The 12,879-nt window shown below is 32.4% G+C and overlaps 1 protein-coding gene across 3 annotated transcripts in view; it reads right to left on the bottom strand.

The window, feature by feature from the left end:
- Positions 1-11,017, bottom strand: part of LOC124954149 (MAP/microtubule affinity-regulating kinase 3-like) — a 376,070-nt gene extending 365,053 nt beyond the window's left edge. The window contains exons 1-2 of one of the 3 annotated variants that reach the window (XM_047506618.1): positions 10,676-11,017; positions 9,965-10,073 (exon numbers count right to left, since the gene is read on the bottom strand). In XM_047506618.1, coding sequence (XP_047362574.1) covers positions 9,965-10,073; positions 10,676-10,824 — 258 coding nt within the window. In that variant the 5' untranslated portion in view covers positions 10,825-11,017. Of the gene's footprint in view, positions 1-9,964; positions 10,244-10,675 lie in introns of those variants that run through there. The other 2 variants (XM_047506615.1, XM_047506616.1) reach the window with 2 other exon arrangements.
- Positions 11,018-12,879: the final 1,862 nt, after the last annotated feature.

The following is a 12,879-nucleotide window of genomic DNA, read 5'->3' as shown; positions in this document are numbered from 1 at the left end:
GGAAAGGAAATTGGGGCTCAAGGGCCTTTGATTTCCCCACTCGAAGATTCTTTTCTGACCGTTTGCAATCTCTCCCTCTCCCTCTCTTTCATTCGTACATATATATATATATATAAACTTATGTACGTACATACATAAATACATACAATACCTACAACGTTAACAACTCCGTAAGCTTACAACTTTGGTTAGGGCGATTACTGAGTTTTTAAGGGTAACCAACGAGGAGAAAGAAAGATGGGGGTGGAGTAGGTTGGGAGTTGGGTGGGGAGCAATAAAGAAAGAAAACGAGAGAGAGAGAGAGAGAGAGAGAAATAAAAAAAGGTAAAAATATAAAAAAGGAACGATAAAGAATAATATAAAACATGCCTCGAAGTACGGCACTTAACGACGACGTTGTTAAGAGAAAAAGAAAAAGAAAAAGAAAAGAAAAGAAAAATAGAAGGGTTGGAGATCCATGATCGTGATAGTTGCTCTCGGCTGTCGATCGTTCTTATCAATTCAAAGCAAAAAGATATATCATTGAATATTCGAACATATATTTATGGATTTACGATTAATTTTTATTAAAATTTTTGAACTTAACGTTAATACGTTATCAAACTGATTCGAGTTACTCAATATCTTATTATAGATAATGAATAAATCGTAATGAAATTAACGATGTTACGATCGTTACGATTTAAATTAATAAATTTACAATCAATATATGTTAATAAAGATAACAAAAATATTTTCCTATCATTTAAAATCCTTCCATCTTATTTTAATCATTTCCATATCCATTAGGATTTTTATTTTAACGAATGAATAATTAGAACGGATATATTAACAGAATTTTTTTTTAAATTTAATTCGTCTTATTATTATTAACACGATTTGATTCATTTTTTATCATTCCTATTGGAAAAGCAATATATATTTTCTCTCTCTCTCTCTCTCCCTCCCACACATTCATCTACCCATACACACACATACATACACATGTGTACACATATCAATAAGGATTACAGCATTAACAAGAAATACTTTGAAGACGAGAAAGGTCGAAATAATTATCTGTCGATCGACAGGAGCCAAGAAAAAAAAGGAAAAAGAAAAAGAAAAAGAGAGAGAGAGAGAGAGAAAGAAAGAGAGAAAGGAATGGTCAACCGAATCGAGACCTTTTCAATGGGCGAGAAAGGACTCTGGTGGATCAGGAGGGGTCAGGTACGAAGGGTCCGTAAGCGAAAACAAGAGAGAAAAAAATAAAGAAAAAAAGAGAAAGAGAGAGAGAGAGAGAGAGAGAGAGAGAGAAAGAGAGAGAGAGAGAGAGAGAGAGAGAGGTATATCGAAGCGATTTTGGCAGGTCTGCCCTCACGTTGTGCCCTCACAGTGGGGCCTCACGTTTGGGGCCCACCGTGCGAGTAACTCGAAACCGTGCTTGTGTGCTCCCTTCTTCTATTTTCTTCCCTCCCTCTTTCCTCCCACACACCCGGTGTCTCGTACTTCTTTTGGAATCTCCTCTTTCCCTCTCTGGTGAACAACGTCAAGGAGAGAATGAGAGAGGAAGAGGGAGAGAGAAAGGGAGAGGGAGAGGGAAAGGGAGAGGTAAAGGTAAGGTACAATCTGGTAGGTCTATCGTCGACTCATAATCGATGCTAAATATGCTCCAACGAGAGGAAAAAACGTGATTGTGTGTATGTGCGTGTGTACATCCGTGCGTATGTGTATACATGCGTACGTGCGTGCATCTATATGTGCGTGTGTAAGAAAGAGAGAAAAAGTATGCGTGTAAGGTGAGCCAAGGTAGCGAAGATTCGAGAAACGACAGAGACATCGATAGATATTCGAGATCCCCCATTCGTCCTGTATTTTGGTATAAACGTTAACACTAACACATACGCGCACTCCATTTCTAATCCCATAAATCTATATAACATTTGCTTTTAATTACAATACACATATATACACACACACGCACAAATATATGAGCCGTTTAGTTTGAAAGTGGCCTAACTCCATTCGTCAATTTTTTCTGGTTGCTATAATTACATGTACAATTTTATCTTGTTTATTAGTAAAGCATTTTAGATTGCTTATATTCCGAACAAATACGATAATTCTTGACACATAAGTTTTCAGAGTTAATTCAATAATTTAACCGTTTATTTTGAAAGTGGCCTAACTCCATTTATATTTAAATCAATGAATGAAAATGAAAATTTTTAAGTCCTGAATTTATTACCACGTCGGGGTAGATCAAGAAAGTTCGAAAATATTGTATTGACTGTATAAAAATATCAGACAAATTACAACAGCAAAATTCAAGGACATAATTGACCTATTATGATATATACCACCGGAACATCATGATTTCTTCAAATCCATTTCACACACACAAAATCTAGATGAGTAGTAAATTGATTTGTAATAAATTTATGTTTGTAATTTTGTACGTTATGTAGTTAAAAAATGTTTTGAATCGCATAAATTATGTTTTCGAAGTGTTTTAAAGATATGTAAAATAAATTGAGTATTGTTTTTTTCAATTTGAAGCATCTTAAATTATGTTGAATGGACTCGGGCACCTTCAAATTTTATAATGAATCTGATTGTTAATTTTGAAAGTGGCCTAACTCCATTCTTGATAGAAAAACGCATATTATTCACTTAATAATTGCCACTATTTTAATAAGAATTATAAATTTAACACCCTTAGATACACTTAAGTAATATGATTCATTAGTATCCTATACGTATATTTTTAAATTCATTGAAACGCAAACCCTTAAATATCTCGATTTGAAGATAAATGGAGTCAGGCCACTTACGAAATAAACGGTTCATATAGGATATATAATATGATATATATATAGAATATATAATATAATATATATATATATATAATATATATGCACATATTGGATGAGATCAAATCTATAATATCAAATCTATCTTGCAGTTATTTATTCATTCAATTGAATTATAAATATAATTAATAAAATATAATTAATAATAATAAATAATAAAATATAAATATAATAGAAAAGTGATAGATGGATGGATGGATGGAAAAGTTTTTTTTTATCGAAAAATATATAATATTTTTCTCGATTATCTCGATCGATTATCGAATAATAATATACGTTCTAATAGTATTGCGTTTCTCTAGGGATCGATTCGTATTCGATTCTTACGTCATATGTTTACGCTATAAATAATAAATACGAAAGATCTGTTATTGTTCGTAACGATCGATTATAATTTTTTAATCTCGATTTAAAAAAAAAAAAAAAAGAAAGAAAAATAAACATAGTAACATAACAAAAACATCCGTTCGTTTCTACAAAAATATTATGTTAAACATCTCGATAAATCGATTGTATTATTTTCTTACGATTGAATTATATGATACTTGTATTTTAACTTTTTCTTTCGTTTTGTTATTATTATCATTATATATATATATATACACACACTTATATTAATCACACACTTTCGAACTAGTATATTTACGCAACATAAATATTTTTTTTTTTTTTTTTTTTTTTTTTTTTTTAATTGAACGAATAACTGTATCGTTTACAAGTAAAAAAAAAAAAAAAAGAAAAGAAAAAGAAAAATTAATAAACGATAAGGGTTTCAAGATATAAAAAAAAAAAAAAAAAAGAAAAAAAAAAGAAAAGAACTTCACTAAGAACAAACGCAAACATAAGCACGAGAATACGGTTTAATTCCAAATGTCAAAGTAAGATAGGCTAGATCGTATAAATATCGATCGAAAACTCATTTAAAATTACGATCATCGTAACCTTCGCGATTATTCGAAAGTAACGGCCGTTATATTCCGAAGCGTCATTCGACCCTGAAAAATCTACACTTTCGCGAACGCGTATAATGGCGAATCAATGGAAATTCAAAGTCGACGGTTGCATCTGAATTTGTAATCAGTTGAGTTCTTTCTCTACATTGACTAGAATGAACAGAACTATATATACATATATATATATATATACACACACACACACACATATATATATATATACTCTTTTTTCTTTGCCCATTCTCGATTGTTTACGTCGAGTTAAAAAACGAAAGAACGTCCTCCAACGAAGACAACGAAGACAACGAAAACGAAAACGACACAACGAAGAGAACGAAGAAGAGAAGACGAAAACGACGTTCATCGTTTCGAAGGGAAAGGAAGGAAGCAACAGTGAGGATAAAAAAGAATGTGGTTGCAAACGAGCTAACTCCGAGCACGTATTCACCGATCCAAGGGGGGAGATAGTAGTTGGCAAGCGCCACCGTGCAAAGAAGCAGCTGGATCTCTTTGCACCCGTGACAGAAAGAGAAAGAAGGAAGGAAGGAAGGAAGGAAGGAAGGAATGAAAAGAAAGAAAGAAAAAAAAATAGGGAATGTATAGATATGTGTATGTGTAAAAGAGAGATAGAGATAGATAGAGAGCTAGTCGTCGTCGTCGTCCTCGTCTTCGTCGTCGTCGTCGTCGTCGTCGTCGACCATATACACCGAAGAAGGTGGTTAAGCAAAAGTACTTTTACCGTAGGTGATGGTTACCGGTATGGTACCGTCCCTCTTCGATCTATGTATCGTCGTATAAGGTATTTCAAAGACGACGACGCGACAAGACAACTCGAGTGGCCCTTATAAAGAGGGGCGCTCGCGAGTAAGGTGCCAAGAGACACCTTAGTCGAGAACCAGAAGTAAGTTCTACTATTCTATATGTACGACATATCTTTCCTCAAACTCGATATATGATCAAGTTCGAAGCAAACTAGAACGATTAGGGAAACATCTTGTTGAGAAAATAGAGATAAAGGAAAAAGAGGAAGGAGAAGAGGAAGACGAAAAAAGAAAATGAAAGAAGAAGAAGAAGTAGAAGAAGGAGAAGGAGAAGAAGAAGAAGAAGAAGAAGAAGAAGAAGAAGAAGAAGAAGAAGAAGAAGAAGAGAGTTTCGAGCAATAGAACGTTAGAACGTGCTTTTCAAGATTGAACGCTCTGCCGAACGTCGATCGTCGCCTTCGAGTGGAAGGCCACTTGTAGAGTTGAACATAATAAAGAGATATAGCTTGAACAAGTTTCGTTTCTTTTATTTACTCTTTTTTTTTTTTTTTTTTTTTTTTTTTTTTTTTTTTTTTCCCTTACATCGAATCACAGCGTATTTCGCAGCAATGTTCCGCGAAGTGTATATATATATATATATATACATATGTATATCAGCGTAGGCGGTCTTTCTTTTACAAGATAATCCATTCTCGAGAACGTAGACGACAAGTTCGAGAGAGATAAGAATCGAGAAAAATAGTTATTCTTTTTCCTCCCAAGTATATCCCTCGTAGTGCATGGTAAACGTCGTAAAGTTTACAATCGCGTTTCTCTACCCTGACACTCGACACGCTCGTCGTCCAATGTAGACCTAACGAGAACGTCTCTTAGGGTTAAAGCTTGCAAAAATACTGACACTACCGAAAGATCTTCCTTCGATCAATCCCTCTCTCTCTCTCTCTCTCTCTCTCTCTCTCTCTCTCTCTCTCTCTCTCTCTCTCTATAAAAAAAAAAGATATATATATGTACGTATATATCTTCTTTTTTTATTCCCTCTTATCGCGACTCTTCTATGTCCGTGCGTTATCTTGCTTAGAACTAAGAACGATAAATCAATTATACGTGTGACGCGATTTTTTCCTCTTCTTTTTCTTTTTTCACTTTTGTTTTTTTTTTTTTTTTTTTTTTTTTTTTTTTCTTTTTTTTTTTTATAACTAACGAGAGTTTTCATACGAGAACGGTGGAGGGAGGGAGGGAGGGAGGGAGGGAGAGGGGGATAAAAATGGAGGGAGGGAAGGAAATTTATACGAGAGTTTATCGGTTTCTGATAATTAACCAATCAGCTTATACATATACAGTGTCTTGAAATCGGGAATGATTATAATGAGAGTACGACGACGACAACGACGACGACAATGATGACTATGATGATGATAATAATAATGATGATGATGATGATGATGATGATGATGATGCTGATGATGATGATAATGATGACGAATGAAGGGTACAACGGGCAAGTCTAAAGTATATAGAAATTACGGTGCGGTGACAAGGCACGATAAACCGCAAAGAGTAGCACGTTATCGGCGTGTTACGCGCGATAACCACGAATGCTTCTCGGTAGAGGTAACTCCATCGTTCCACGAAGCTCATGATCGTCCTTGCTAAACGTTACAATATCGTCATCTACGACTGGAAGTCCTTCGAATTCGCCGATAACCACGCCGTTATACATATATCCTCCTCTTCCTCCTCCTCCTCCTCCTCCTCCTCCTCCTCTTCTTCTTCTTCCTCCTTCTCATACTCCTACTCCTCCTACTCCTCTTTCTCCTCCTCTTCTCCTTCAAAACGACCGTAATCAAACCGCTTCCGAGAAAACTTAGTCAAGGTTTCTTTTCTTTACGTTATTTTCCTTTCCTCCGAAAAAAGAAAAAAAAAAAAATAATAATAATAATAACAATAATGATGATGATGATGATGATGATGATGATGATAATGATGATTATGAAGATTTCTAATTAGCGATGTTAATGTACCTGGAAATATTATTTATTGTATCCCATTTTATTCTTACTCTTTATCCAAATGTTTCTGATTCTTTTCTTTTTTTCTTCTTTTTTTTCTTTTTTTTTTTTTTTTTCCTTTTCTTTTTGAACTTTTTTGTACATCTACATTTTTTTTTACTTTTCACATTTAAAACTTGTAATTTCTTAAATCATTCTTATGCCATTTACATATGTCGTGTGTAGTTAAACTTGAACCGTGGAATTTTTTTTCTTTTATAGATATATATATATATATATATATATATATATATATATATATATACACTGTTCACATGTGTATGTGAACGTTTCACACGTGAACGTTATGACAAAGAATAAGCATTTCTGATTCAATTATATATAAATATATTTATTATTAAATAGAAACATATTTAAATAAATAATACTTCACGAATTTCATAAAGATCATTAACAAACAGTACTCAATTATTATCGACTTTATTCAATAAATTCTTATTACTTACGTTATTACTGTAACGTTAAAAAAAAAAAAAAAAAAAAAAAAAAAAAAAAAAAAAAACAATAATTTTCTCTTAGCGAACATAAGAAATAAAATATCTAATTTGAAAAACTTATGCCAATAAATTCTCTCTAGTATCTTATGTGTGCCTAGAATAAAAAAAAAAGTCATAAATCTTTTTGAGAGACAAGTTGATATAACGATTTATAAAAAAAAGAAAAAAAAAACAAACAAAAAAATAAAAAAATAAAAAAAAAATAAAAAAATAAAAGATATTAAAATATGAAATTAAAATGATACCATCGTTTTATTTTTTTCTTCTTTTCTTTCTTTCTTCCTTTTCTTCCAATAGAAAAATATTCCAAGCTATTATTCACGAGAAAACGAAAAATATAAATCCTCTAGATAAAAATTTATCAAATTCAAAATCATTTCATTCGAAATCACTTTATAATCATATGTTCGAACAAACGATCGAGCGCATTACTTCTTTCTATTATTCGTTTTACTCGATTAATATCTTAACGACGTTACGTGAAAAGTGAAAAATTAGATTAAAAATAAACAAAGCATAAAAAAAAGGAAGAAAAAGAAAGAAAGAAAGAAAGAAAAAAAAAAAATAAATAAATAAATAAAAGGAAAAAAGAAAATTAAATCAAACGACTTAGCTTTTAAATGTCCTCACTATGTCGATTCTCACAGGATAAACTTTTACGATGCCTTCTAAATAGGTGAAAGAGGGACGGAGAAGGGGGAGGGGAGGGTTTAAGAGGGACGTGAAGACTTACTCATTATTGTTCTCTCTCTCTCTCTCTCTCTCTCTCTCTCTCTCTCTCTCTCTCTCTCTCTCTATATATATATATATATCCTCGTTCTTTCTTTATTATTCTTCTTTTTTCGCGTATTTTAACAACATTTCATCGAGAATAGGCGTCATAACGAATCGGTTAACGCGTGAGAGCACCGGCACGTTCCAATTGGAGGAGACGGGCTTATAAAGCGAGAGAAACTCAGGTAAAATGGGAGCTAGAAAACGAATATGAAAGAGAGGGAGGTGGAGGGAGGAGGGAGGGAGAAAAGGAATCTGGCCGAGACACAAAACACAAAAGCAAAAGAGGATTATTTCGAACGTTCGTTTCTAGGGAATTCGTTTTACTTCAAATGTAAGAATCTCTCGAAGTAAACACCTGGAACGAACCTATAGAGATCCTTAGTGCATGGATGTATGTACATATATATTTATATAATGTATATGTGTATGTGTGTATGTATGTATGTATGTATATGTAGAAAATGCGTGCATTACATGCGTGCATGTAGTGTGTAAAAAAAAGAAAAAAACAAAAAAAAAAGAAAAAGAGAACAAATAAAACAGTCAGATAGCGAAAGAAGATGGATGTATTTCGAAAAAAAAAAAAAAAAAAAAAAAGAAAGAAAGGAAAGAATAAAAATAATAATAATAAGAGAGAAAGAAAGAAAAAAGAAACCAAAAAGTACGATCGCATCGTCGTAAAACTTAAGATTTAAGACTCAAAGAGATTAACTCGATCGTGGACAACACGCAGTCTAAAGTACGATAAACCTCCTTTTTCCTCTCTCTCTCTCTCTCTCTCTCTCTCTCTCTCTCTCTCTCTCTCTCTCTCTCTCTCTCTCTCTCTCTCTCTCTCTCTCTCTCTCTCTCTCTTACGCTCGAGTTTCTCTCATCCGAACGTCGTAAATCCGAACGTCGAAATGTCCGTTCTCCTCTCTAAAAGATTTTTCAAGACCTATATAAGAGATCGTTCTTAGAAAAGACTTCTTTCTTCTCTCTCTCTCTCTCTCTCTCTCTCTCTTTCCCTCTCTTCGCGCTTTATTATTTTATATTCCTCGGCTCTTTTATATTCTCCACGCACGATCGTAATATTTTCATGGCCGAAAATGTTAATAAACGATAGACGTTTCTTTTACGTCTCGTATATTATCTTCTCGTATTCTAATCCCCTTATTTCTCTTCTTTCTCTCTCTCTCTCTCTTTCTCTCTCTCTCGCTCGCTCGCTCGCTCGAGCGAGCGAGCGAGAGCGTCCGCGCAGACGCACGCGCGCGGTCTTTCAAATCGCCTATAATTATTACGAAGTGTGTTTATTCCTATCGATTGCGTATCGCATAGCCTTCCTTCCTCTCGTATGTCTTTATGTATCTCTATATACGTCAACACGATATTCTAGAATTATGCCAACGACGTCTAATTTCGTACGATAATTCCAATCGATATAAGTTAACCTTTATTCGATCCTCGATCGAAAGAAAATTATACGTGATCGTTTACTTTCTTTCATACAATTAGATCGATCAGCCATATATTATCTATTTTATCTTTACATATGACTCTGTGTATGATTATATATATATATATATATATATATATATATATATATAATATATAATATATGTATATATGATTTATATATAATCCCATATAATCTATATAGTTTATATATATTCAAATGTCTCTTTATGTGTGTATATATATATCTATACACTATATATATATATATATATGTATATATATATATATGCATATATAATCTGTTTCAATCGTTTTTTAGATACATATTATACGAATAAACAAACAACATATACCGTTAACTTCAATTTCATTATCGAATTAGATCGAAACTAACCTCAAAATTAATGAGAAAAACTTCCTCCCGTATGTCGATAATCTAACGTTAAATTTAAGATCTTTAAATATCGTAAACGAGTCTATGTGATTCTAATATTATTAATATAAATAAATATATTCCTTTACCTTGGTCCTTAAAATTATTTATTAATATAAATATTTTATATTCTTATTAAATTCTAAAATCTAATTAGGTTATTAATATAAATAAATATATTCCCTTACCTTGGTCCTTAAAATTGTGTGAATAGCTTCTTCCACACGTGCGAAATTCCCTTTTCCAAGAACACGAATCATTTGATATTTTCCAACGCTGACTAGGGACCTCCTGTTGCTAATACCGCGGTCGACGTTCATATCCGATCGAGTCATTTCCAAAAACGATAAATGAGAATGAATAGAATAGAGATAGACAGATACGGAGAGAAAGAGATAGAGAAAAAAGAGAGAAAAATATAAGAGAAAGAGAGAGAGAGAGAGAGAAAGAGACAAAGGTAGAAAGAAATAGAGAGAGAGAGAGAGAGAGAGAAAGAGAAATCGTCCAACTGACACACTACTTCTACACTTTACAAGACACTAACTCAACACTGCACACACATACGCACGTACATAAATACACGCGCGCGCGCACGCGCGTAATAATCAAAATCAAAATCGTTGGAATATATCAACACGGAAGATGAAAGAACAACGAATAAATAACCCTTTGACGCTCATAATGAACGCAAGGAACATTAAAAACGTCAAACAATTCGAACATTTTCAAAGGAATTAGAGGAAGGACGGCAGCCAATATGGCGTACGCGAATTTGTGCTGTTATCATCCTACGCCGATTAAACGAACGCTCGAATTTCTATCTTCTCCCTCACTTTGTTTCTTTCTATTCAGGAAGCTCGCATATATATATATATACATATACATATATGTATACATACAAACATCGTATATTTCTTTTTTTCTCTTTAAAACAACAAACGTCGCGTGAATTCGATTTTGTTTTCTTCTTTTTTTTTCTTTTTTTTTTTTTTTTACACTCGCGTTCTCTTTTTTCAGTTCCGTTAATTGAACGAATAAGGAAACTCATATGTATATAAATATATATATATATATATATTTTTTTTCTGTTGAAACAACAAACATCTCGCGTGAATTCGATCTTATTTCGTTTTTCTTTCTTTCTTCTTTGTTTTCGTTTTTTCTTTTTTTTTCTTTTCTTTTTTTTTTTCTTTTCGTTCTTTCCTCATATACACTCGCGTTCTCTCGTATTACAGCGATAATACGACGCTACGACGATATTAAAATATAAAATGTGACTCGAATAGAAAAGAACGATGAACGTTGAACATTTCAACATTAGTTTTCCATGCAGACGATAGGTGCGCTACTTGACATCAAATATGAAGCTCGACGATTGGTCGGCCGATCGGATGGCCGATGTCTTTTGTTTTTGCACGAATAGAAAAATAATTTGTTTTTAATGATAAGTAGAGAAACGTATTTTATGCGAGTCATTTAAAATTTTTAATTTTTAGTGTCGTATCCAAGCTTGGAACAAGCTGGGTATACTCGATAACGCTGGTCATCGTTTTTCATGGAAATCAGAAAAAAGAGAGAGAGGGTGAGAGTGGGGTGTGTTCGATGTTAAAAAAAAAAGAAAAAAGAAAAAAAGAAAAAGAAGAAAAACAAACAAAGAAAAAAGGAGGAAAGAAAGAAGCCAAAAGAAAATGATATTCGTCGAAATGAAAAAATGAAATTCGTTTCATGACGAGATCATTTTTATTTATCTCTTCGAACAAGGATTTTGAAAGAATTTAGACGAAGTAAATGAGAAATAAAATATATAATAAAAAAAATACAAAGTTTAGAAATAAAATAAAATAAAATATATCACGGCTTTCGCGCGTTTCCCATACGTCTTTGATAATCTGCGATATAAACTACTTTCGCGATCGTGTTAATTCGAAAATAATGAAAGTACAATAATTCGATCGTAACATCGAAAGATATATATATATATATATATATATATATATATATATAAAGGAAAAAAAAATTATTTTAAAATCGATATAAAGTTATGGATACTCATGCGTTAATTCGAGTTTAAAGCTATGAGAATTTTTCGAGTATTTAATTTCGAAAAAATTTCTTCGTTCTATTCGATCGATAAAAGTTCGGTCTTCTTTATTCAAAAAAAAAGAAAAAAAAAAAATAAAAAAAAACAAGAAAATCAATGGTCGAATATCCTCGTTCATTTTATAATATTATTTCCTTCGAAAACGTACATATAAAATTTTCTATGTTAGGGGTAATAATGGGCATGGAGGGTAGAAGGTTTTTTCAATAAAAAATTCTTCTCGAAAGAAAATGAAAAATTAATATATTAATTTTATTAACCCTGATCCTGACTAGTATAATTATTATATTTATTTATGCGCTACGTTTCGTGTGTCTGTGTATGCGTGTGTGTTTGTGTTTGTGTTTGTGTTTGTCTTTTAACGAGCGTTATCTATTGCAAAATGATCGCACTTATAAAACTTTGTAATCTTTGATATGACGCGACTATCGTTAATATTATTTAAACGAAGTAAACGTGTTTTTAATAACTTTATTGATTAAATCATTTTTATAATCTTATACGACAATGAAATTAATGTTTTGATTTGGTATTCGCGATTCCTTGACTTATTCGATTAATTTTTTAACACTCGTGTGTTTTAGGCATGTCCATAAATGTATTATAGTGTGTGTGTGTGTGTGTGTATATGTGTGTTAGAAGGAGAATATCGATAGTGTATCGAATTCTTTCGATCTCCATTGTTCTTCGATCAAGAATAATTGCCATTAGTATAAGAAAAAGATCGTCGACCTTCTGAGATCATCTCCGAGAAAGATATGAAATCATCCTTGATAAATTGAAAAGCAAAAATTGTTTGTCGAAGCATTAAGATTGTTCGTTGTATCGGAATGTCATCGTTCGAAAACCATGAAAAAGATAATTATATTCGACATACATACATATGTACATACATGGATAGATAGATCGATAGGTACGTACATGCATATATACATAGATAGATGTATAAATAGAAATATAGTTGTTCCATGTCTTCTTCGACACGGTTATTACGTAGGATCT

The sequence above is a fragment of the Vespa velutina genome, chromosome 14 (genome assembly GCF_912470025.1).
Source record: "Vespa velutina chromosome 14, iVesVel2.1, whole genome shotgun sequence".
In the NCBI taxonomy this organism is placed as follows: domain Eukaryota; kingdom Metazoa; phylum Arthropoda; class Insecta; order Hymenoptera; family Vespidae; genus Vespa; species Vespa velutina.
Note: the sequence above shows the minus strand (reverse complement) of the source record. Positions and strands in the feature narration are given on the sequence as shown.